Genomic DNA, 27,538 nt, shown 5'->3' with positions numbered 1-27,538 from the left:
ACAGGAGAATGCAGGATTTGACCATAGTGGTTAGTTCAGTAGTATTTTATTTTGAAGCTATTTCACCAGTGGCTCTTAAACTTCTGGAGTCCTGCTGCTTTGCATTTGTTTCCTCACACACCAGCACAAGATTTGATAAGGCCTGTTTGAACCTCACCAGTGAGCCGGTCTACCAGTTGCCAACAGGAAAAGGAGATAAATCATCTCTTCTTGCTCACTCTCTACAGAAGTCCCTTCCAGCATCAGAAGACCTGTATGAATGATGTAAATACTATGCTTTGGTTTGGTTAGAGGAATTTTTGATATTCAGAAATATTTAATGTCAAGAGCTGCTTTTATTTCACGGGTGGAAGTGTTGCTAAGTTTGTTGAAGTGAGAGATAATGTAACCTAATTAAAAGTTCCTAGATACATGTTATCTTTGATGTTGGTGTCTAAACTGCTTAATGCAGTATTCCATTTCACTTGCATACTTATTTAGAGTTTTGATTCAGAGTGGGGGAAGTATGCAGATTTTCTGTCCAAGAATGTTCATGAATTCAGGGGATGGTGTATTTGGAAGGGTATGAGTTGCTTATCTGCAGCTATGCTTTTGTTATAATGGCTTTTTTTTTTCTTTCTTTCTTTCTTTCCTGTCTGTTTCTCTGCCAGTCTTCCTCCCAGAAACATGGGATTGAGGGAACAGGATCATCTGAGTTCTATTTTATTCAAATCTGATTGTGTCATAATGCTATTCTTTCACAGATATCTCTATTTTAAGATTGTGTATTTCTATTGTTCAGTGTATTTTTGCAGTTTTAAGGAATAACTCTACTCCCTATTTCTGCTGATGCCTTATAAGGCAGTGTAAGTTAGGCTATCTTGTGATATAAGGGAATGAACTTGAGCAGGAAGTTTGAATTGCTACATATCCTGTAGGATACTCTGCATTTCCACGCTTCCTGTAGATGCTGTCAGACAAGGACCAAACAGAAAATGCTCTAGTTGTGGATCGTCAAAATCTTGTTATAGCTGACCAACTAATTATGAAACAGTGCCTCAGACACTGGGAAATTTCTCTCATAGCTCTTCATCAGTACTGAAAGCAAAGGCAAAGAACTTGTAAAATGCTCACTGCAATCCTATATTGAGAATTTGGCAGTATAGACTATATGGATGAGTTAAAAATCTAGTGGTGTATATTCTTTAGAAAATACGTATTCAGGCTTTCTTATTTTAGAATGGGCAATAGCTGTGAAGTTTTGCTGATCATAAAAATGATCTTGGAACTGGTTGAAATAGGGGCAGTGAGCAAGGTTTCGTCATACCATGTTGCTATTCTAAGAAGTGCTGCTGCAGATTGAGGAGAGATGTCGATCAGTCTTGGATCCTTTCTTCTATGTGAGGCCTGAAACCTATTCACTTAAATCTTTTTATTCCGTTTCCTTCATATAACTTAAATGTTTCTGTTTATTTTCATAGCATTCCTAAATTCTGTAATATTTTATAATGTATCATCTTACTTTTCTGAAGCATGTGTAATGATTTGTGTATTGCTTTGAAAGTAATACTGCTATGTTCCTTATTCACCGAGGGAACTATTTGTGCTTGAAATCGAGACACCTATCCTTTGATGTGCTGTTATTTCTAAAATGCTATGCTGAGCACTTTTTCCAGCATATTTTGGAATATTCATCAGACTGATAAATTTAATTTTTAATATTGGAATGCATATGTGATTGAGGTAGTTAACTACTTTTAGGATGATTTGAAAAAAATGCAATCTTTATAGTATTTTATGCACTCCTAATGAGTACTTTTGCTCACAGTGCTAGCAATTTAAATTTCATTAACTTATGTAGAGTAAAATTTTGTATTATGAAAGTCTTAAATCCTGTGTTTTAACATCTCAAGAATTGCAGATTTAATCTGATGGTACCTGTAAAACAACCAAATGGGAATTACTTATTTATTATGGTTCTTCCAGCTTCTGTATAGTCTTAAAATTCATACCGGTGAAAAAACAAATTGTTTTATGTGAATATAATTTTCAGTGTTTTGATTTAAAAAAAAAAAAAGTACATATTTCTTTACAGTCTTAGCCAGTTAGGAAAGTAAGGCTTTAATTAAAGTTTTCACACTAGTCCTAGTCTTCCCTTTCATAGTCAAGATTCTTTATGAAGAAGAAGATTATTGATGACTCTGCTGTAGTTGTGTTAAACATAATTAACCTTCACTGTATGGGTACATGCATTTTGAGGCTTTTAGTACTAGTGACATGCTTTTTACAGGGATAAAACAAAGTAACTGCGCTATTGCTGCTGCGTGGAATAGCATACACAAGTTAGTTTATGGATGCTTCCACCTTGCTGTCTGTGTGCTCTTTGTTTATCGCTTGCCTTTCTCACATGTTTCCTTCCTCTTTATTTTTCTTCTCTATATAGCTATCTTTGTTTTCCTACTGATGTAACTGAGTAAACCATCCTAGATATCCTGCGTGTGTAGAGCAATAGAAAGACGCTAATACTGCCATTTCACGTCAAACCTAACTTGAGTCTGATTTGGGCTGCTGCTAAAGGAGTCCCACCAGACATGAGTTTCTTTCCTCTTCTTGTTTCAGGTCTAGCAACTAAGTAGCAACCAGATGAGGAATTGTTTCAGCTTGGTGAACCAGCCTCCTTCTGGAGGGGGCTGAGGGTAGGAACCAGGAAAAGTTATGAAACTAGTGGCAATATGATCGAGTGTGAGGGAAGTGCACAGTGCTTTCTTGCATTTACTGCTAATTACATCTGAAGTGAATCAATACCCAAAATAATTCCTGTCCTTTTGAAAATAGAGAACTTCCTCTTTCCTTCTGAGACTTCAGAATGTGTCTGTGCCTCCAGAAAAAGTGCCTCCCTTACCCTCACTTTGGTAAGGGTTTTTTTGGTTTTGATGTTTTTGAACAGGTGACAGGGATTAAGGTTTTTAGATATCTTCTGGAACTTTTTCTGTCCGAGAGCTGGATACTCAAATGACTTAAATAGTGTTGCCTATAGTCTTGAAATATTAGTGACTTTTTTTTTCCCAACTGCGTCAAAATCAATTGGAAAGATTCCATGCCCTGGAAATGCTTGTTTGAGAAGGAAACATTCCACTGAGTTTATAGAACTATCTTTCTGTGTAAATTTTATTTGCAGTTGATCACTCTTGCTTTCTTTTTCTCCGTGGCTTCTGGTGAAGAAGGATCAGTAGCAGCTGGCTTTCGTCTTCCACATGCACTCCCAGGATTGCAGTGGCCAGGAGGTGGTATATACCCCATGGGGTCATCTAGGAACTGGTTGCTACAGTACCTCCAAACCAAAATTGTGCTCAGTAGAGGAGAGAAAGACTACTGAGGCCAAAAGGTTCGTTCAAGATATTCAACAGGACTAACAGCCTCTTGACTTGTGTAGGGGCTAGATGGAAGACAGAGGCTTGGAAGAGACTATAGGAGGCTTCTCCCTACTTACACGTACGTTTCCTTCTGAACGACACAGTGCAGCCCCTCTCAGCAGTGTTATGTAGCAAATCACTTGAGTCAAGGCCTGTGAAGTTTCTTAAGGGTTGTGGAGGCAACAAATGAAACGATTTTGCCAATGACAGTACTCAGGAAAAATCAAAAGTGTGCGGAGGACCGAGAGAGAGAGAGAGAGAGAGAGACAGACAGACAGACAGATTAACTATCCTTTCTCAAAATGGCTGGCAAATCAAATGTCGCTTAGAAGTGAGTGGATGAAGCCGACAAGCCTTAAGAATTAAAGGAGGGATTGGGAAAGGGGATATTAAACACATGAGGCAGAAAGCCTGGGAATATTTTATTAATATTCCTATAACACTTAATCACTTTTTTCTCCTTTACCCTTCCCAGATATCTGACATGTTTGTGATCCTTATTAATAAAGGAATAAATAATATCCTACATGTACAGGCCATGCTAGGAACTTCAGAGTTTGATGCCCTGCTTACAGAGGGCATCAAAGTCTATACCTAGAGCTACCAAAGAAACTGGTCATTGCTATTCCAGCCCGTTTGGAGAGAGAATCTCTGCTCTTGCAGAGCAGGCACTCTTGATTAAGCTATTAAGGACTGTGTATACAAGTCTGTATGTGGGGCTTGCTACCTTGCTGTGAAATAGCCAAATGCAAGTTTGACCTCCATTCTACATTTAGTAAGGTCATGATAAACTAGGTATGGACTCTTTGGCTTGGACAGAGGCTCAGGACCCGCAGGAATAAGGAATGCATCGTCTTCCAGGGTGCATATGCACACCCCTATGCCCCTAGTGGTCCTGCTCAGAAAGAAGCTGCCAGCTTTCACTTTGAGTGTGAGGGCAGAGGAGTAGAAGACATGTCATGAGCGTTTTTGATGGGTCCTGCTGACACGTAAAATATTGTAGTCCCTTAGGTCTGTGTAACCGTTGTGTGGTGGCCCTTGTGATTTATGTAGCTATAGTTGTTCCCCAGTGGGATGGGCACCTGGTGGGAATGTTGATTCTGTCAGTTGCTGGGAAGGCTATAGAAATCAGAGACCTGGATGACTTTGTCAGTGTCCCTACACACTATCCAAAAGGAAGAGGACTTGGAGCATGAGCTCAGCCACTACTTTTCCCATTCCAAGCCTGATTGGTTACTGGATTTTCAGGACTCCACAAAGTGATGGCCACTTGTCTGAAGAGAGGGATGTGGTCGTCAGACTTTACGCAATCCTTGCAAAATCGTGTTGTAAGCGCACAGAAGCCAGCTTCTGTGATGCCTGTCTACATCTGCAAATTTTATATCTGTTGCCACTTGTCTTATGTCAGGGAAAAGGAGGTCTGGAAAGCAGATTCAGGATGCCTTCCAAGGAAGGACTGCTGTAGCCATTCACCCCCAGGCAGCAGGCAGTTGTGCATCATGTGGAAATGACTCAAGCAGGGAAGAAAGTTTCTGTATATGAGGTCTTACATGTGTGTATTGCTGTGTGTGCTTATATACTACGATCACGTTTGTAAAGCAGAAGAGGATAGCCCGTTGTAGAGGGACTTGCAGCCGTGGAAGGAGAGGCTGGTAGTATAAGTTTATTTCAGGTAATTTCAAACCACATGGGGAAACAGACCTGTCTATCCCAGGAGACCAGACCAAATCTGTTATGTAGTAAGTCCCCCATGCTGCTTGTAATGGAGATGTGTGGAGCCTTGGCATCCCCTGATTTGGCCACTGATCTGTTTCTGTTGTGCCACACTTCTTGTTAATGTAGGCATAACCGAGATGAAGCTGACCAGATGCTCTTGGAGCCGTTTTTTGGTATAAGCTTTGTGAAGAGACAAGGACTGTCTCAGGAATTTTGTGACATAAAATTCCTGTACATAGTCAGAATTGATGACAGAAAGTGTACATGGATGTTGGGAGAACTTTCCTCAGAATTTTCATCGTGACAGAAAATAAAACTACTTTAAAAATACATTCTAAAATGTTCCTGACTCTGTTTTAATCGCCATAAAATACTTCCAAAGCAAATAAATTCTTAAAGCAAAGACAGGAAAGTATTAAAATACAAAATAGTATATTTTAGTATGGTAGAAGGTGTTCTAGAAAATATTAAATGGTAGCAAGCTTAGTAAAATTTCTTAACACGGTGAACAATCTCATATCTGAAGGATTGAGGGGGGAATAGTGGTGGATGATTAGGGTTGGCATATCACCTGCATAGTGAAGAAACTCGAAGAGTATGGGTATAGGCACTTACAAACACTGTAGAGTGTCTGCAAGGAACCATTGTGTGAGTAGGTCAGCTTATTCTGTTTGCCTTAAATTACAATGTCTGTATCAAGTAAGAACATATTCACACCTACTGACAATTAGCAAATGAAATTGTTATCGCTTGAGAAGATGTGTGTATTATATGATTATATGATATGTATCAGTCTCATATGTCTTCTGATGGGGAGAATGGATTTAAAAAAAAAAAAAAAAGGTTCCTGTGTGACCTGACATGCCAATGAGTTCCTATATGTTGGTTATGTGTATTTATTTTCATTAACTGATAGGAGCATCCTTGGAAATGGCACACGACAGATGAGACTTCAGGGCAGTTTGTGAGCTGTAGCTGCTTCCTTGGCTACTGTACTGAGATATTGAGCTCTGTTCCTTAGCCCCTGCGAGGAAAGGAAGGGTATTTGCCTTAGTGTAAGTGACAAGTCTGTAGGAAAAAGCATTTTCTGCCTTTCATCTGCAAGCACAAAGTGGGAGAAATTTTACATCTTTGCCATACTCTCAAAGTGGTTCTTTTATGGTGGACACTCCGGTCTACCAAGAATTAGGCATCAATAGCTGGTTGTAAAATTTGCAGTCTTCCAATATTGTGTGTTACTGAATAATTTGGAGACACCGACCTATTCTTTTTCTCTTACTTCATTTTATGCAGCTGGATGATATTCTGTCCAGAAAAACAGTTGTAAGGAACTGGAAGTTCTGATGTACTCTAACTCTGTAAAGGCTTTTGTTACTCTGTTACAACATCTGTTTTCACAGTTATTTTAAGTTGTCTTCATCCAGTAAGCCTGCTTCGTAGGAAGTTTGGCCTTGTTAGAGTTCAGATGTAATCTCGGGGGCTACTGGGAATTTGTAGTGAAGTAGTGGTTGAACCAAGGTTGCTGGTTTTTCTAACCTGAAAAAGCCAGCATTTTAAAAACTATAGTAAATTTGAACTTAAGAAGGAAATAATGGAATAACATCACAGTCTTGAGAAGAAGGTTCTTGTATTTTATGTGTGGATTTAAATTTCTTCTTAAAAATGCACTGTACTTGCAACTTGTGATCTATTATCTTGCTACTGGAAACTTGACTTCTTGATGGTACATACTCTGATCTTCTTTGGGATGCCTCTCTTGCATCCATTTCGTTTTGTAGTTTGGTTATCATACTAGTTAAAAAGCGCTGCATGCTTCAAAAAAGGGGGGAAAAAATACTGAGGATTTTTCAGTAAGTTTTTTGAGAACAGAAGTTAGATGTTGTGAAGGGGAAATCATTGCAAGCAGAAATCCAAACTGAAACTAGATTCATGCTATTGGCACTAATTATTTACTTATTTATTTTAATAAAAAAAATCCCCAAACCTAGAAATATCAATTAAGGAATATGATATTGATAGCTAGTTCTTCAAATTCATATGTAGGCTATAGAGGCCTATTATTATGTTGGTGTTAGATGCCTACTGTTCTTGCTTGTTTATTTCTAAAGATGGAGGTGAACAGTGTTTTCATTGGGAGTGAAGGGTGGATGGTGTGTTTGTTTGATTTTTTTTTTTTTTTTTTTTTAAAGTTTATTACTTCCCAGTCACAAAAATGGGTGTCAGGCATAGTTGGGAGCACCAATTAACTTTTTAAATCTAATATTCCCTTTGAGGAGGATATAGCCAGTACATGGCTTCAAGGCCTGGATGTATTTGGTTCTGGCACAAAATCGTTTGTGATAGGATTGGATACCGCACATAGGTTTCCAAATGTATTTGTATTAGAGGACTGATAATATGCAGTTTGATCCAGTTAGGATTGATTATATTCTCTCATTTCTGTTAAATTGTCCAAAACATTGAATTTTTGTGACAGTTTTGGGATGAGATAATACTTGTTCTAGCTTCTTTTTTTTTTTTTTTTTGGGGGGGGGGGGGGGAGTACTTACTAGTTAAGTGAGCTAGACATCCTGAAACTAGTAGGATGAACTTTGAAAATAGGTTTATTGTCTAGTGAAACTATGTCATAGAATCATAAGGTCGTAGAATAATATAGGTTGGAAGGGGCCTTTGGAGGTCATCTAGTCTAACACCTTGCACAAAACAGGTCTAATTAGCTTAGGTTGTTCAAGGAGTTATCTAATTGAGTTTTGAACATCTCCAAAGATGGAGATTGCACAACCTGCTTGACATCCATTCCAGAATTTGATCACGCTTCAGTAAAAAAAAATTTTTTCCTTACAGCCTCTTCTCACAGGACATGTGCTGTAGTCCCCTGGGCAACTTGGTGGCCCTCCGCTAGACCCACTGCATGTCCATGTCTGTCTTGTATCAGGGAGTCTAAAAACGGACACAGTACTCCAGATGTAGTCTCCAAGTCCAAACAGAGGGGAAGAATCACTCCCCTGGACCTGCTGGCTACGCTCTTGTTGATACAGTCCAGGATGCTGCTGCTGCTCTTTGCTGCAAGAGCACCCCGCTGACTTACGTTCAACTGGGACCCCTGGATTCTTCTGTTGAGTGGCTTCCCCGACAGTTGGCCCCAGCCTGTATTGTTGCATGGGATTATTCCACCTCAGATGTAAGACTGTGTTTGTTTATGTGGAACTTCATGAAGGGTCCTGTCAGACCATTGCTCCAAACTGTCCAGGTCCCTCTGAACAGCAGCCCTGCCCTCCAGCATATTGAACACTTCCTCCAGTTTGATGTTGTATGCAGACTTGCTGGGAATGTGCTCTGTCCCATCATTCAGGTTGTTAATGAAGACCTTAAACAATGTTGGTCGCTGTATTGATAAGTGATGGTCGCCACTAGTTACTGGCTGCCGGCTGAACTTTGCACCACACACCCCATCTCTCCGAGTCCAGCAGTCCAGTCAGTTTTACACCAACCTTATCCGTACACTTATCCAGCCGCCATCTGATGAATTATGTGGTAAGGAGACTCTGGTATACTGTGTCAAAGGCCTTAATAAACGCAAGGTGTACAATATTCCAGAGCCCTCCCCTTGTCCTCAGCAGGATTCACTTCATCACAGAAAGCGATCGGGTTGGTCAGGCATGATTTGCCTTTGGTAAATCCACAATGGTTGCTCCCAATCACGGTCTTTTCTTTCATGTTTTGAGAAATGGCTTCTAAGATTTGCTCCATAACCTTCCTGGGGACTGAACCAAAGGCCGATTAGCCTTCCCTACCTTCTTGCCCTTGAAGATGCCCTTATGCTGCTAATGTACTTCGAGAAATATTTTCTGTTGCCCTTCAACTCCAGCTGACCTTCAGCTTTCCTGACTCCATTCGTTAATATGGATTGCAGTACTACCCATAGTCAATGTGCGATATGGCGTTACAATAGATCAGCAAAGAGACTCAAAGTGATTTTCTTTTCTCAGCACTAATGTTTATAGGTTTTCTCCTTCATATTAATGAGGGGGAAAAAAAGGATTTTTTTTTTTAATTATTATTACTAGGAGGGAGGTAGATGAGGTGGGGCATGTCATTTAACCACATGATTTCACTTACCAAAATAATCCCATGAAGAGGTGTGACACAAATGACTGTAGTTAGAGATAACAGCCTTGACCACCAGGGACAGTGTGGAAATTAATTTTCCTTCTCATTGAGTGTGTCTATTTCTGGAGACATCCTTCTACCAATTATGATAGATAATGTGAATTATCTTCTTTCACTTGTATTCCTTTACATTTATAACCTGACCTAATAAGGCAATTGGAGTATCTCTTTATATTTAGCCTAGAATCAGATAAAATGCCCTAAAGCTATCCTGTTAACTTAATATTCTAAAAGAACTTTCTCCTCTGGATAAGGAGAGTTGCTTGTTTGGAAGTCTTTTTAGATTATGTACTTCTTAAAAACAAATAAACAAAAAAGCGCAGTAAGTACTGCCATATGAACACTACATCCAAGGAGGTTTCACCTTTAAGTTAGTTATGAAAATGAATATTGTGTTTTAGAGGACTCTGAAAGTTTTGCTGCAGGGAGCAAATAATGAATTTAAAATAATAACCAACTGGTTAATGAAATGAACAAAATTTTCATGTGGCTAATTTTATAGTCTACAGAAGTCAGGGTACTAATAGATTATTCAGTAGTTATGGTTGCATTTTTCAGCAGTAAACGTAAAGTACTGGAGTAACTGTGTGTGTGTGTGTGTGTGTGAATACAATTTTAAATCGCAAGAAATTTTGCTTCCTGCAAATAAGTCATGAAAATGTGTGATTTATCAGCGTTCTGTTTAGAAGAAACTTCTTGTATAAGGAGCTTGATTGAGAATATCTATTTTTTTTGTCGATACTTCTAAGCACGTAAGCAGATAGTAGAAATGCATACTTTTGTACTTTTTCAGTATCAAATTTGAAGGTGTTGCGCCTGCAATATTTCACATGTGACTTTTTTTTCTACAACACTGTCGTCTTATGTTATTCAGTAAAAAGCAAAGAAAAACTGTTAAAGTATGCAGTTTCAAAATCTTCATAGTTTTATGGAATGGAGCCTATTTTCTGCTTTAATGTCCTTGACAGTAACTTTAAAAAAAAAAAAAAAATCCTAAGCAAACCCAATTCACTTTCTCTTTGGGCTGTTATTTAAAGCTTTTTGAGATTTCCTAAGTAAATGCTGTATATCTCAGTTGTGTGTAACTTTTTTTTTTTTTAAGCTAATTTTATTTTTTAAGATCGTGTGAAACCCTGTTCTTCCCATGCCACTTCACCAGCTGTGACTGTGGATTAGATTGTGTGAGACCCCAAAACAGAGGTTAATTCCTTTTCTATAAGGAAACAGATCATCAGTCTCCAATAGAATAACCTTTGTATTGGAGGAGACACTGCAGACTTGAGATCAGTGTTTGATTTTTTTCTAAACTATACTAAATTGGTGTTTGGTGTCATCATTGGATCATTCAAATCATTGGAGCTATCGGCTTTCACACTTGCTTGACAATCAAAACAAAATTTGCAGCTATAAGATATAGAAGATTTTTTTGCAGTTCTTAATAGTTTAGTATGTACACGTCCCATCTTGTAATTCTGATGGGTTTTAAATGCATCTGTTCTGTGTACTTCTATGTCTTAGAAAGGTGTCTTGATGGTGGTTACTACATATCCTATCCATCATATAGAATAAGATTTTCTTCCTTTGGAATTTAACACTGCCACCTTACTAATGTAAGTTAATAGGTAGGTAATATGGCCACGCTATTAAAGAAACTGAGAAATTATCATCTGCCAAATCATTTCAGAATATGTAAAGGTAGAGTATGTCTTGGAAGAAACAAGTGAATCACTGTGTTGTACCGAGGATGATAAGTAAACCGAATTTGATTTCTCCCTCTGTAGTGTATATCATCATCCCTTACACTAATACGCTGGTTTCCACCCTACCAGCTCATTCCCATCTGTTCTCTAATGCTAGCAGTAGCATTCATGCAATCTTACTATGAACTGGATTACAGAACTGGCAGGTCCAAATTCATCTGGCACTAAAATTAAAAAAAAAAAAAAATTCAGAAAATTATTTTCAGCTGGATCAGTTCTGTGATGACATTCATCCTGTCGCCACGTATCTAGTTCTGGAAAAACTGGAGGCAGAGAGTCAGGGAACATATGCTCTTTCCTTTTCCTCAGCTCTTCACCTTTCAGGAGTGGTGCTGAGGTTATGTCAAAGTAGCCACGTTATGGCCATCTACAACATTAACGTATTCAGATAGGTATATTTTAATAAAGAAGCAGAGAAAGGGCAACAAATGCTTTATTGGAAGCTTTTCTCATTTAAAAAAAGTGTATTTACTTGTTTATTTTCATATAGCAATTATTGAGAAATTGTGTGGTATCTCTGCAGAAGAAATAATGGCTGCTTTTTAAGAAAAGTAGTTGTTCATCTGGACTCTTATAATTCATCTTTCTCCACATGCTCCTCCCTCTTAAATTTTTGGACAATAATTGGCTGTCTTTCAGCAATTGGCCATATGCTGTGCCATTTATATATTTTTATGTATTTTTTTATTAGGAGGTATAAACTGATATGGATAACGGAATAAACTGGGCAGTTTAGTGGAGATTTGAGTTCAGCAGCTGCTTATTGCTTGGCAGACTGGTTATGTTTTTGAAGTTATTTTTAATGTGTACCATGAGCTCAAAACTAATGAAATTTTATCCTCAAAAAGCATAGCTGTTAAATTATGAAGAAAACTTTTTAAACACATCCCATGTGACTTTCTGTGGTAGCCGTAAGCTCTACCTGCAAGTTTTCAAGTAGATAGGATGTAAAGAGGCAGTCTACTAGAGCTGATCTTACGGAAAGAGGTTTAATGTATTGCTGTTGAGAGAAGTCTTGAGAAGAGGTGCAAATTGTACCGGAAACAGAATTGATGCATGTTTGGATTTGTTTAGTAGGATCAGATTTCTTTAGGACTGAAAGAAAGAAAACATTGCCAAAATGAACTTTGAAGTAACTCTTTGCTCCTTTCCTGGAAAGTTAGGCAAGCAAGTAAAAAGTCTAAATGCTAATTAACCATAAATCAGGAACAAAATATGCAGTAGCATAGTTTCTTGACGAAAGAACGTGTCACGTCATTATTTTTAACTATTTAAGAAAATAGGCTTTTTAGTTAGTAAAGACTCTTAGGGCTTCCCACTGCCCAGAGTAAAAGCACTAGCAAAACCTGAAATAGATGTAATCTGTTTATCCAGAGGCTGAATACGGGACAGTTCTAGTATAGTATAAGCTTATTTCACTGGCTTGAATTCAAGCTTGAGTTAGAAGGATTATTTTATTTTCTCACAAAAAGAAGTAGAAGAAAGCTAAGGTGATCTGAAATGTTTTGGTTCTTCTTGTCTGTGTTCTGTTCTTTTGACTTGCTTCTAAGTTTGTTGATGTGGATTGTTATGATGTTGAAGGATTACTTGTTTAAATGAAGTTAAAAATGACTTGAAGTGTGTCACTTATTATTAGATTTAGAAAAGTAACTGAAACTGATTGTACGTCCTGTTTCCGTTCCTGTTTCCAAGATGCTCAATTGCTTCTTCTGAACTTGACCAAAACCCCATGCCTTTTAAATTAGGATATGATTCAGAACTAGGGTTTTGATGCAAGCATATGATCAGAAAGTGTGTGTGTGTCTGTGGAGATTATCTTTTTTTTTTTTTTTTTCCCCCCAGTCAGATACTTATTCCACTTTCAAAATAAATTACATGAAATGAAGTTTCCTTTCTGTTGGTTCTGATGCGAAATAAAAAATGTTGTTTATGCTGAAAGTAATTGTTGAAAAAAATAAAGGGCTATTCAATTTAATAACAGATTAAAAAAAGCATCAAAATTTCATGTCGTCAGTAATGCTGGCAGAGCACATGTGAGAAAGGAAAAAAAGCTGGACTCTCTACTCTCAGGCGGAGCTCATACTCTGTTTTTTGTGCTTACAAGCAAAGTTTGACATGGAAAATATTTACCATTTCTTGTAGTGTAAATTACTAGTGTTAGTCAGAAGACTGTTCTTTTCCTTTGTCAACTTTATTGCACAAATCAATTATATCAAAACACAGACTGTACTTTTGTCATTTTTACCATAATAATTTGAATCTAGCAAGCAGTCAATTTCTATTTCAGTAATAGATTTTGTTGACCTCTATTTGGATGAAAATTGAAGTTGACGTAAGGTGTACAAAGCAGCTTCCAAACTTTTTAGTTAGCATTAAACTAAAAGTACAGTATGGATGTACTTCAGGAATGTGTTAAAATATATTTTCACTTAAAGGCTCTCACTTTTAAAAATGAGCTTAATGAACGGTAGAAGCAGTACAGTAATTGTGGTTTTAGGGTATAAATCAAGAATTACTACCTGTCCATGCCAGCTTTGTCAGATCAGCTTATGCAAGTGTGAGGGAAGGTAGGGTGAAATGATCCTGAAAGCTTTTCTATCTTGAGCAGCAACAGAATCTAAGCTAAACACAGTTAGACGTTATTGCTGTTGGATTAATCCAATTGTTAGTCTGTTAAACCATTGGACATAAAAAGCATTTGTTGACCAAAGAAGGGTGAGATGAGGTAGAGAGAGAACAGATGGATTCTTATTAAGCAGTTTTCAGCCTGTGTAACCAGGCGGGATCAACAAGAGTACTGCAGTTATTCAGAAGAGATTGTTAGGTGGCTTGACTTCTTAAAACTTGACATCCAAAATAATTGCTTAATATTTTTTATTTAGAAGATGATTAGCTTATATTTATATCCTTCAGTATTTTAGGCTTACTTTGGAAAAAAATACCTAAACTTCGAGCAATAAAAGTAAAATAAATTATATAAAATTTCTTCTTTTATTAAAAAACATTTTGAGGAGTTTTCTTGTGAAAGACTCTTTACTGCAGTAAATTGTCATTTTATAGACTCACTACAATTATTTTTACATAGCCCTAAATAGGAATGGATCTTAGGATTTTATTTTGCGTCATCTTCTGAGGTGAAGGAGGGGGAAAAGGTGGAAGGAGAAGCAGGAAAAGGTTAAAAGAATAGGCTGTTAGTGAAGTTAGGAAGTTAGGATATGCAAAACTGTTTCCGAAACTCCGCTTGACATGGCTTTCACTTGATTGCTATAACTTTGGCATATAGTTAGAATGTAGGAACAAAGATGTTAATAGTTTATTTCACACTCGTTAAATATTTCTCCTACCGGTGTAGCATAACAATTTCACTATAGATGAAATTGTTACTCCAGTTAATACAGCTTTCCAATTCCACTTGTCACGCTAGTGAAGACAGTAATTTGAATCCTAAAATAATGTTCCTAATCACTTGACAAAAATGACACTCACCTTAATTACAGAAAGGTATATAAGTGAACAAATTCCATTTACACTCAAAATTGGAAGTCACATTAAAAGGCAGATGTGCGGAATTAACAGAAAATTAAACTTGACATCTGCTGTATACGCAATCCTTGACAACTTTTTTTTTTTTTTTTAATGTGAGCCCACAGGTAGCATTTAGTATGTTTGGCAAAACATGATATTTAGAAAAAATGTTGAAACTACCCAGATGATTAGTTTGCTTATCAATGTCTAGTTAGGGAAATGTCAGCTAATGCTGTTTAAATATTAGTGGACAGCCGTAATTGGATGTATGCAGTGAAAGAATTGTGGGTAAAGAAACATGTCTTGTTTTTAAATGACCCAATTTCAATGAGCAGGTTATTCTGTCCCAACCACTTAATTTGGAAACGATCACAAATGACTCAGCAGAAGTGGTACAGGCATTTTAGATACTCCAGCCATAAGATTTAAGGTGAATTCTGCTGAAGTTTTAAGAGTGACAAGTAGATGACTCCAGAGTCCAGCCTTTGTCGTAATGTTTTGCCTCCTCCCACCCCGCCATAAGGACCCTGTCACCAAACACGAAACCTGTGTGTGTGTGCGTGCACGTGCGTAAATGTGAGGAGAGCCAAGTGCTGGGAACTGGTTGGGTTGGAGTGGGAGTGAAGTAGTATCTGGGGTCTCACAAGAAGGAGAGATAGTGTCTGCTGCTTAGTGGCAGAGGGGAAGAGAAGAAAAGAAGTACCTGGAAGCTGGTTATCTGACGTAGCAGTATTTTACTCTAAACTAGAAACGTTTATGTTTCTATCAGTTGCAGTTGCAAACCAAAATTGACAGCAGCAGTTCAAATCCAGATAGAGCAAGTGTATACGTACCTCAAAGAATATTTTTGGTGAAAGCTGTATCAAGGATGAGGGTTTTGCTTAGGGCTGAAACAGAAGCAAAGCTCTGAAAGCTTGTGGGCTGGATAAAGTAAACAAGAAACCTATTGAAACGGCTGCAAAGTATAGTAAGACATAGGTACATTTGTCACTGAGGTAACTCATTGTTATGGTTGTGATTGTTGGTACGTTGAATCCTTTTCAGGCTCCCATTGATTTGCCTGTAAAATGGTCTAGCTAACTCATAACTAGTAAACCATAATATGGAAACCTGTGTGCATACTAAATTGCAGTGGGGCTTTTCTTCGTTTAGACTGTTGATTTAAGACTGTCTGTCTGGCCTTAACATAGTTTATAGGCTGTGAATGTTATGGCCTGAGTGGCCGTGGTAAGTCACGTGGTAAGCGTGAGCTCAGCGCTATTAGCGGTAACTCTGTGCGCTAGGGGCTATCAAAATCCTGCACTGATCAGAAAGCAGAAGCGAAGTGAAAGGGAAAGCTGATGTATATAATAAAGCAACTTCTTTACGTACTACTCTTAGTCATTGGCTGCTTACCGTGGAAGAAACTTTCGAGGGAAGATTGGACAAAGTCTAGTTGAGGAAAAATATTAAAAAAAAAAAAAAAAAGATTAGTAGATGTTACTGAGAGGTGATATTGTTTAGTCATTTGTAAGATTTCTCGAGCTTGTGTGCCTCTTCTAGCTGACAAGACTGTTCAGTGCGCTGTATGGATTTGCAGCCAGCCCTTCACTGCAGTTAACATTTATTTTGTTAAAGCAAGCCCACAGCATGGGAGGAAGACTGTTAAGTGGAAATAGGAGGCTACGTTAGCCTTTTGTGTGTCTACCAGTACACTGCCGCAGTTTCTTCATAAGACTTTGGACGTGACAGATCAGAAGTGGTGCTGGTGACCTGTGGCATGTGTACTGGTGCAAATTTGGCTAGAACTGATGAGAGGGAACCACTATTGATCTGGAATAAAGATACTTTCGCTGTATGAGCATGTTTATATACACGTAATATATACATACACATGCATGTTAAAGGGTTAAGGCCTTAAGCCTTAGAGTACTTAGAGTATCTCTCAGAGTACTGGTGGGTAGCTGTCTGGAAAGTCAGTAGCTGGTACTGCAACAGTTCAATTACGAAGTTTGCCGTTCCAGCATAAGGCATACCAGCTTCTTTTAAAGGGTCTGGATATCTGCTACTTCAAAGCCAGCATATACCATCTCTTCAGAAACCTGGCTTGTTCTTTCTGTCAGGAATGACAACCATTCATCTTAAAGTTAACTTCAGTAAGTCTAGATGGAATTTCTGTAAAGCTGTTACAACTGTCTTCAACAACAACAAAAAAAAAGTTTAAAAAAAACTTTGCCTGCAACATTTGGTTGATTTTAAGTAGAGGATTTTGAATTTAAATACCCTGACCAGTTTTGTAGTATGCATTTGGTTAGTACAAACTTAGTAGAAAGTGCTACAAAACTAGTTAGGGTACTTACATTAGTGTAATGTTTGGATGTTCCTTGCTTTTCATAGCTGATTTTAATGTTGGAGTGTTTTAGGGAATTTAAAGAATGTCTTCACAGTTTTGTCTGAGGGGTCATATTCCTGGAGTCCTTTCAAAAAGTGCGAAGGGAAATTTTATTTACGGTCAGCTGAAATGGGACCATTCTGATGACTAGATCCAACTGTACCAAGTTGTGCAAGTTTTAAGAAATCCTATTAAAATACCAAACGAGATTTCAGTCTCTGTAGCCATACACTCAACTGCAAAAATAGAGCATAGGACAAAAGGTCACTGTTTTATCTGTTAGAGTTAGAATTTTCTTTGATAATTCTACATTCATCCAACTCTGAATATGAATCCTGCTCTCTAGTTTAATGAAGTTCTGTTAAGTCATGTAGAACGTTTATCCCACATTTAGAACTTAAACTTTTTGTATAATACCATTGAGCATTCTGATATTTTGAAATAACGATCTTTTGATTAAAAAAAAGTAATAATTAAATGTAATCTGTGTGTGCGTCTTCCCTGTTGCTTGTAGTACTCTGCAGAAGTAAGCGAGTGTATTTCTGGGGTCGTAAACGAGAGGAATTTTGTTTGTGTTGTAATGTAAACTTCTAAAAGAAGTTCCTGTCATTTTTATTGTTGTATTTGCTTTTTTTTTTTTTTTTTTTTAAGATTAATGTCTCATCAGTTACCCTCCTCTTCCCCCAAAATACAATTTATCTGCATTTACTTACTATTATGAGTCAACAAAATCATATACTCACTATGGCCAAGAATTTTTATTTATCATAGCACAGTTCTTCAGCGTTACAAGTGTGGGTTGTGCGTATTGGGATTTTTTTTTTTTGTGCTACTCTAGTTATATTATGCTGGCAAGCATGACCTGAAAGATGTCTGCTTTCTAGTGACAGCATATTTTTAATTATTTTATTTGTAATGGGATAAGATGAAAAGAAACATAGCAGTTGCTTTTAAAGAAACATCTGAACTGTTTATGTATCGCCACTGTATACTTTCCTGGTGGTGTAGTAGAGGAGAGTCTGAAATAGATTGACTACTAAATGATAGAGGGCACTTCAGATTATGTTAGTTTTCAGATAGTTTGAATGCAGTCCAAGTTTTAATTCCTCAAAGCAAGCTGGACCTAAATTTTGCTATGCATGTGCCATGGTGCTTTTTAGAAGTAGATTTTTTTTCTTCTGTTTACAGTGCGTCTGACAGATTTTCTGCAGAACATAAGCTTTTTCACAAGTTTCTAATCCACATAATCTTAAAGGCTTTACACTGTAAGGAAGGAGGTGCTTCTTTCTCTTCAGTGTGTGACTCAAGATGACAGAACAGAATTAATACCTTGCTTGAGAGAACATTTTGTTGGGTAGAATAGGGGAATATTTTATTTAGGAGCTGCCTTTTTGTTGAGAGATTCAGCTTCCTAACTACAGGGAGGACTAAACAAATTAGGAAAGAAACTAATCAGGAAGAAAATAGAATTCCATCTCAATGTACCTTAAACTTGGAATAATTTAATTCTTCCTATTTTATTACAGTGATTACTATTTACATCCATGGAACAGCTTTCCTTAGAGCTATGGTTTTGGTTTTGGGCAGCCTCATGACTTGCTTTCAGAAAAGAACTGAGGCTCCTTTATGGAGGAGCCTTATGTTACATTACTTTTCATTGGCCGTAAGGGTTCTTAAAACTTTTGTGTCAGGAAGTTTATTTTCTGAATGCTATGCCCCAAGTGGAAACATGAAATCTAAATAAACCCGTCAAAGAAACAAGAGTTGTAGGCAAGCTTCTACCTTCCCCCATTTTAAAAGCTAAAAAGGGGCTCCCTGCAAATACGACAATCTCTGCTTGTCTTTTAAATGTTCAACTGCAAGACAAATATATTTAAATACTTCCTTAGTGTTACTTGTTGACATAGCGGTTGTCTGAATTTCCATTAGGGTTTCATTTGATCACTGGTAGGAAAGGTGTAAACTATACAGTAAACAAGAAGAGTTGAGAACATTAGAGCTGGAACAGTTTTGGTGGCCTATAAATACTTGTCATCATCATTTTCTCACTTTTAGGACTTGACTGAAACATGTTTTCCGTATTGTACTATAGACTAGATTGAACTAAATTTATATAATCCGTGTTGACTGCATTGCAACATTGTGAAAGTCCAGAACTACTGTAGCTTGTTTCAGTCCAGCCTCCACGGCCTTGCTTTTTAGATTACCCTGAATGTGTATATTGTTTGCACTGTAACCTGTATCAGCACAATAATCTGGATCCCATTTCTTTTTTCATACTTTTGATGAATCTGCTACAGCAGTGAAGATTTGTCTACTGAATTATGTAAGGCCTCAGCCTAGAATTAATTTACTCCTTAGACGTGAAAAGTAAATAATGACATTATATTATTTGTGATCGAAAACACATTTTTTAATAGCCTTTAATATTTGTTCTGTTCTCCTATACCAGTAAAAATGGACTCCTTTCCCTGTTTTATTGTACAATTCAAACTACTCTTTTTGTAGTGGAAATCACTGAAGGATGGAAAAGGATATGGATATTAACATATAAAGGAAATTCTGGAAGTGTCGCTGAAAGTTGTTTATTGCTGTGAATGCAGTTGAAGTCAGATGAATGTTTGTACCGGGCATTTGCTGATAAACATGACAAAGTTGATTGTAACCGTGTACAAACAAATTCCCATGACAGTAAGCATAAGATATTTTGTTTGTTGTGGGAATGAAATGTCTGCCATGAACATATGCATAAGCATATGTATAAACTAATCACAAACTTTAAAGCTCTGCTTGTGCAAAAGAATAATGGAATAGCATACTTGTATCATTTATGATTATAAGTAAATCTGAAGTTGAATGAAAGACTTAGGCTTAAGGAGAACCAATTTAGTATATATTTATCACGTTGTGACTTGAAGCGGAGATGAAAATTACAGCTGTAGGCTTTAGAAGTATTTGGTAAGTGTGTGGAAGTTACTGAATTAAAATATTTCAGTCTTATTTTCAGTCTTAAAAAACAAACGGACATCCATAAGATGCTCTAAAAGTTGACGCCAGCTGCACAAAGTGCTTTTTCAAATGGTCTTCCCCCCCCCCGCCACCTAAATGTCAGTCCTGCCTGCTGAGCAAACTAGCAAAATCTGTTTCCTACAAACATAATGCCTACCTTGAAAAAAACGTTTTTCCAGGTTCTCTTTTGATAGTAAATTTAGGGTTTTTTAATGGGAATTATATTTAAATATCCTAAAGAATTGTTTGAACACTCTTGATTTTTGCAGTAAAATTTGTTAATTTTGTTAAGCAATTTCTTAAGCTTCTTTCTTTTATTTTAAGAAAACAATAAAGGTAAGCTTGTATCAAATATTTGGCATACCTGTTGACCAATGCATGACTTGACTGGAGCCGGGGCAGTTTTTCGTCTTGAAATTCCTTTGATCTGATAAAGAAACGCTATTGCTTGGCTGTGGACTATTACACAGTTCGTTGTGTAAAATGATTGTGTTCATCTCTTTCTGTTCTACTTCAAAGTCTGCATTTTTCCTGGAAATAGTGGAGAAGTTCACAGAAACAAAGGGATCTCAAGAAACAGAAGTGCAAAAATGAGAACAGAGAAGAGAAGGGAATGAGATTTTAAAGGCTAATAGTTGCATCTGAAGTGAGAGATGGGTAACTTAAAAGTTGAAAGAAAAATACTGAAATGTTGGTTACACTGGACTAGTAATCCACATATTAGTTAATAGAAATACAGTTTTTAATAAAAATCTTATTTAATCAAGCAAAACTTCTGTTTCGTATCTGTTTAAAATCTATCAAGATTTTAGGAAACTATGAATTCCACTCTGGAGAATTTTAAATTGTACAAAAATCATATTAATTATTTTTCTATGTCTTTTTGTTTTCAGACCAGTCTTTCCATATGGGGATGGGGAAGTCTTGGTGTTGTACTCTTTCTAATAACTTTCGGACCCTTCGCTATATTTTACTTTGCATTTTATATCCTCTGCTTTGTGGGTGGGTAAGTATACTACTTAGTGTTTTGTATAATTTCCTATGAAAGTAAAACCATAATGTGCATATTAGCAAAAAAATTACTCTGAAAATCTTCAGTGACTTCCATGTAACAAATATTTTCATATTTGAGAATCTCCTGCTTTATGATCCAATTTTTTTCTTGACATCTAAAATTTAACCAAAATAAATTTTCTGGTGAATAGTGCTACTTATACTACCTTTGCCAACAAAAAACATTTCTGATTTAGAAAAAATATTAGAAGCTATTTGTAATGTGTTGATCAGAAGAGAAATATTCACATAACAATGTTATCTTCAGTTGTTTTTTACTTTCTGTTACTGTGTCAGTTCTTTTCCCAGCTGTTTATTAATTATTATGTCCTTTTCCTTATCACAATCTTGTTTTCCTACATAAGATACACATTTAGATGTCATTTCATTCATGAGGAAAAAACAATGGGTGTTTTTTTTTTTTTTTAGGTGTATGGAAATGATAAGTCTATATAGGTCTACATTTTGAGCAGATAAATCAGTTCAACAACTATAGACATTTCATACTTTAAGCTATTTTATCTATAGACAGGAAGGGAGCAAGCAGGTGATTTTTTTTTTAATTGTCTTTAGCACAGTTATTACACTGTGTATTATAATGCCTGCCTTATAACTTGTGTAACTTTATTTTTAATGTTAGTCTAAACGTGTCAGTGGGATATTGCTGTTTCCTCTCACGCATACTTCTAATATCTGCAGCGCAGTAATGTTTCTTGGCTGTCCAAAAACCTGTCTGACTTCTAAGTGGACATTTGGGCTACGTTTAAAGTTTTTATTTTTCTCTTTGAAAAACCATCCTATCCTTCTTATTGGATATAGTACAGAATGTACAGGTGTATGTCATATTTAAGTGTGTAATAGAATTTAGTAGGTAGATGTAGAGGCTCTGTGCTCAGATTTTAGGGGTATTAAATTTGTGAATTCTGTTTCTGATAATTCACAATAGTCAGTTTACTAGAATGAGGATTTGGTTAGAGTAAAACTAATTTTTAAGTAAATACTTTGGTCTTGTTGAATTGAGGCAGAAGTTCTTCCATTTTCTATTTTGTATTACTACATCTTCAGTATTTGCAGTATGAAAAATAATGTGAGATTTAATAAATAATTAGATGTTTAACCTTCCTTCATGCTCAATCTCAATTGCTTGGCTTGTCAAAGCTAACAGACAAAGGAGTCTCTCATAGGGTATGTCTAAAATCAACTACAGTTTGTCACTGTGAGCCTGTTTCACCTGGTGCCTCAGCTTGCTCATTCTCAAGCCAGCTCTGATATCTCTTTGCTATGTTTCATTTGCTGCTTTGGCTCATTTTTGTATGTAGTCAATGTGCACTGATCTTCTCAAGGCTAAATTCGTCTTGTGGTAGTATATCTATTAAAGCAGAACTTCTATCCATCTGCCTAGTATGTATTTACTTATGTAGGCAGATATTAAATCTTAGCCCTTGCAGTAGAATACTTTTTTTTTAAGTTTGATGTACAAATATTTTTGGCTAAGGCTGTGATCTGGCCCTTTTTTATGTTGTTAATCTTCTGAGAAGTGTGACATGTACTTCAAGGTTTAATATTCACTATGCAGAGCCATGAGTACTAACTAGGTCAAATAGGTTTATGTCAAAATTATTCTTGTCTCCTTAATTCTTTTTGAATTAATTTCCACCAAGTTACGCAAAATACATAGTCCTATTCCTCTTACCAAGACAAACAAATATTAATGTTTTAAAGTAACTTCTTCACCTGTGATTAGAAATTATATATTCACAACACCATTTATATAAATTAGGAAAACAAAAATTCACTTCACTTCATGTTTATGGTAGCTTCCTTAATACCTCACTTACCCTTATCCTGAGCAAGGATTTGGACATGGATTTTTAAGCTATAATTTTATATAGGTATTTTGAGTTCTTACCAATTTAGCAAGCAGTTTTCTAATTTTTTACACTTACTTAAAAATGGTAGCCTGTATCAATGATTCTTGACTTCCACTAGCTGGGAGTCCCTCTTCTGTCCTGTTTTACAGTTCAGACAGGAGCAAATGTGGAATTACAGTTGGTTGCACCCTTACTATTGACCTAAGTATTTAAAATATATGCTAGTAAGTTGTGAATGAAAACAGTAGTGATGCCATAGCTGTATCACCATAACCTGTTTCTACTGCCACTTTTGTTGTGTGCTAATTATTTCTTTTTGCTGTACTCATGTGTGTTTCCTTTTACATAGATGACTTACTGTAACTGTACTGCTGTTATTTGTATACATGGAAGGATATTGAAACTATTTGTGTATATAAAGTTTTAAATCAACCCTCTTCCCCCGCGCCCCCCCCCCCCCCCTTCTCAAGACTAATTTACAAAGATCTTAGCTTTTTTTGTTTTATAGTATATCTCTCTTCAGTTCGGGATCTGGTAAGTTGTCACTTTAGGGAATTTAGCTTTTTCTACCAGAAGCAGGAGGCAAAAGACTAATATTGCTTATGCAACCTATGTAGCCAAGACTGTTGCAATATTTGAATCTTCATGAAGTACTTTCTGTGTCTACTTCAAGTATTGGTGCAAACCCATTAACCAGAGTGCTGGGCCTGCCTTTTACCATCTCCTGTTCTTTGTACCATGTGTGTTTCTTTCCTTGCTCTTTCTCTTTTTCCCCCTTTGAATCCCAAGGGCACTGAAGGAAGAAAAAAAAATAAAGTGATCTGTGCCTCTGCCAACAGTCTTAGGCTTCTTAATTTGGCAGAATTGAAATTTTTTGCATGACCAGTCACTTTGTGACTTCAGGGAATTTGTTCTTGTCCTGAAAAATCATAATTAAGAATATTGATTCACATCCAAAAATATATGTGACTGGCTGCCTGCACTGCTGAGTCTAATTGCTAACCGAATCGGGAATGGTTCTGAAGCTGCTGTGTGACTTCCGAAAGAATTCAGCTGAAGCTGTTACTTTTCAGATTTGAGGGGGAAATGATAAATCTTTTGATTAATCTGTTGTTAATCTGTCTCTGAAAAGCTGGTCTTCCAATAAGCTTTGGAACAAATTTACAAACTAAATTTTAATAACCTACAATCTCTAGACTTTTCTATTTTGTTCACTTGGAAAAAGTCTACAATGATTTGTCTCTTACTGGGCTGAATAACCTCTAGTTCTTGATGAATTAGCTAGTGAGGAATTTCCAGTGCAAGCGCTTAACAGTTGTACTGAATGGTTTGGCTATGTATACTTTTCTAATGCATCCAAGACTTTAAGTCAGAGAATAAAATGTATTGATTTCAGATATAGAGGCAGAAGCTCCTAGCATTTCTAGTTAAAAACCAAAATTCTTACAGGCATCTGAGAAGAGGAGCATATATTTGAACTATCTTTATAGGAAGTTATATTTTTGAATGAGTTACTAACTTCAAATGCATCATCTTATAATATTTAAGAGAAAGCAGCTGTATAATCTATAGCTAGTTACTTGCAACGCTTCTATCCTTTAAATAAAAAAGACTAGGCACAACTGCTTTCTAGAAGTTGCTAATGTACGTTTGAAATTAAAACTATTTTTCTGCAAAAATTACATTTTCGATAAACTGGTTCTTAAAAAAAGCAGACTGAGGTTTCTATGTGGTAGAGTATTTAAAAAAAAAAAAGCTCTTTTAAATGATTTTCTTTTTAAAATATGATTAATTTTTAGCATAGTGAAGCTGATGTTGAGAAATAAGCTAAGCAAATGTTTGCCCTCAAACTGAGTTTTGATACTAATAGCACCATTGGTGTTAGGATTTTAAGCTATCTGGAAGCAGTTCGAATAGATGAGTAATTAAAGCTTTTTTTTTTTTTTTCCTCCCTCCCCCTTCCTTAGTTCTCCTTCAGTCATTTGTACAAAGTATGCTTATTTGGCAGGTAAAGATGGTGCTGTAAGCTCTGGGGCAATCTATGCATCAAGAGAAATTTTCTTCCTTCTCCATTTGAAGTTACTCCTAATTATTTTGTCTAACTTTTTTGTCATGGAGTGGTTATATATAAATGGTCATCTCCCTGCGTTTGAGTTATTGAGCCTCTGGAGCACTAACAAGAATGGTTCCTAATTCAGGAATTAAAATCTTCAAATGGCTCATTTCTGGTGAATATAGGTACCTTGGTAGGATTTCTGTTCTAATTGTATAAATAAGGATGTCATGTATCAGGGAGTACTCTATATTTTAAAAAAATACATCATTTCAGCACATTTCTAGCCTGGAACACCTTTGTGAGTTCCTGTGGTCACTAATGTTGGTCATTTTCAATTGCATACTTTGAAATTTGTCTTTAAAAAGCTATGCATATTCAGCCTTCCCAAGGCTAGTCTGAAGAGCAGTTAACTTAATCTTGTCATTGTTTTTCATGCTTAACTTTTAAAGACTACCTACCTTGATTACACTGTAACTGGGGAAAAAAAGAAGACTGCACAGCTTTTAGGTTGAATGAAGGTTTAGCATGAAGTTAAACTTATATACCAAATTAATAAACCTAGTACTTGACTTCAGCTGTCCTCTAGACTTTTTCTTAGGCAGCCTGACAGGAATTCTTCTCCTCGCCCCTCCTTCTCTTTTGCAGCTCATTATTGTAAATTCCGTGTCAAAAACCTTTACTTCTCATTTGAGCATATGCAATCAGTAGTGTTACTATGTCATTTGCTTCCTATCTGTGCTTCTGTGTCTTATGCCACAATGTCATGGCCTGAATACATCTGTAAAGAGTTTAGTTCTTCATAGTGCTGAAGTAAACGAATCTTTGTAAAAATGCAACCAGGCTAACTTACATATTTACTACTTTTTCATTGCACTAATATTTATAAAGATAGATGGCACCCAGCTCAAGTTCTTAACATGCAGCAGGCTCTCTAGTATAGATTGTGCTGTGTAAATCTTCCGTCTGATAGGATTTGTTGCTGATCCTAATATAAGACTGAGAAACTTCATACTTGATGTTCTGTCAGGATAGGATTTGTTGCTGATCCTAATATAAGACTGAGAAACTTCATACTTGATGTTGTGTCAGTGATTTTTGAGCAGCATGCTACCCTGTGAAAGATCACCTTTCTTGGAGAATCAGCAGTGAGAATCATTCTATATTGTCAGTTTATAACTTAGTGTGAAGTATTTTCTAGAGGAAGAAAAAAAGATTTGGTTGTTTTAGCTAATCTTTCTTTTTCCTTTTTAGGGGTTTTGTTGTTACTCTTTTATTTGGAAAAAACAACTCAGAAAAATACCTTGAGCAGTGTGAACATTCGTTTCTTCCTTGTATGTCTGTTGGGATCCCTAAGGTAACAAAAGTTTACTGATCTTAACTTCTACATCAAATTTTATAAGTTTGAAGCTTAGAATAACCTTAATAATCCTTTTCTATGTAAGAGTTTGGAATGTACCACTTTCCTAAGATAAATGATCCAACTTTTGTGTTTTGACTCAGGTTTCTTTCTCAGCTGCAAAACTATGTGTGAAAGTGGAATGCAAGGTTTTTCCTTTTTGAAATACAAGCTTTTTAAGCCTTTTTAGAAAGTTTGTTTCCACTATTATTTCTGGCTGTACTGTGAGAAATGAATAAGATATACCTGGTTAATATCTGTTAGGAAATTACTAAGCTTTCTTGCTAGACTATTTGTTTTAGCATTATTTTTGTTTTACTTGGCGGGCAGCTACTTCTTGCTTGTTCTCACAAGATTATTATCACTATTTAGAATTCTTACATCATTGGGTCTGTATTCTCTCCAGCTTTGATTCTTTATGATAAGAAAGTTGCTAAAGCCTAGATTTAGAGCTTTTCAGGGAAGTAGAAGTCTTTCTCTTTGACTGTCTTTAAGACCAAGCAGAAATGACAGAAGGGTGTACATAAATGAAGAGGAACAACGGGGTGCCCTTTTCTATTCTGTCTTTTTTTTTTTCTTGATTGTTAAGAGACAATTCATTCTGGTTGATGGATCTAAATTCAGGCTTCCTAACTGGATAAATCTGCATCTCTCTGACACAGAATAAAGTCTTACTATCCAAGAGGTAGAATTACTAGGAGTTCCTGGTTAATGAACCCTGTACATCTCAGCAGTTCAAAAATTTAGATATATCTTGACCTAATCAGTTTGAGCTATTTGGAATAGAAAAAATAGTTTCACCCAAAGATTGCCAGTTTTGTCATGATACTTAATCTCAAACTGTGTTGACTGAAACATCCTTCTCCTCCTTAACTGTCAGGTATTCAGTGGAGTCACAAAAGTATCTCATGGCTCTCCACACTGCATGTTATCTGTGAAAGGGGGGTTTCAACTCTCTTATCAGTAGCGCATTGAAGGAAGATTTATTTGGGATTCAGCAGTATATTTTTCTAGTCACAAGTATTTGTTGTGACTGATTCATAGCTCAGTTGGTAAGTTACCTTTTCATATAAGCCTTCTTTATATCTGTGGAGATGAATCTGGGCCTTAAATATATTCTAAACCTTAGAGTGTCTTTGCTGGTCCAAATGAAAAATACAAAGTTTAAATCTTTGTAGCTACTACTGCAAAAGGACAAGTCAGCAAATAAATAATTCTT

At 36.4% G+C, this 27,538-nt stretch overlaps 1 protein-coding gene across 1 annotated transcript in view; it reads left to right on the top strand.

The window, feature by feature from the left end:
- Positions 1 to 27,538, top strand: part of SNX13 (sorting nexin 13) — a 79,777-nt gene that overhangs the window by 5,243 nt on the left and 46,996 nt on the right. The window contains 2 exon segments of the mRNA XM_068935044.1: positions 20,837 to 20,949; positions 26,175 to 26,277. Of these exon segments, the coding sequence (XP_068791145.1) occupies positions 20,837 to 20,949; positions 26,175 to 26,277 (216 nt within the window).

The sequence above is a fragment of the Struthio camelus genome, chromosome 2 (genome assembly GCF_040807025.1).
Source record: "Struthio camelus isolate bStrCam1 chromosome 2, bStrCam1.hap1, whole genome shotgun sequence".
Lineage (NCBI taxonomy): Eukaryota > Metazoa > Chordata > Aves > Struthioniformes > Struthionidae > Struthio > Struthio camelus.
The sequence above is the reverse complement of the archived record's forward strand: the minus strand, read 5'-3'. Positions and strand labels throughout refer to the sequence as shown.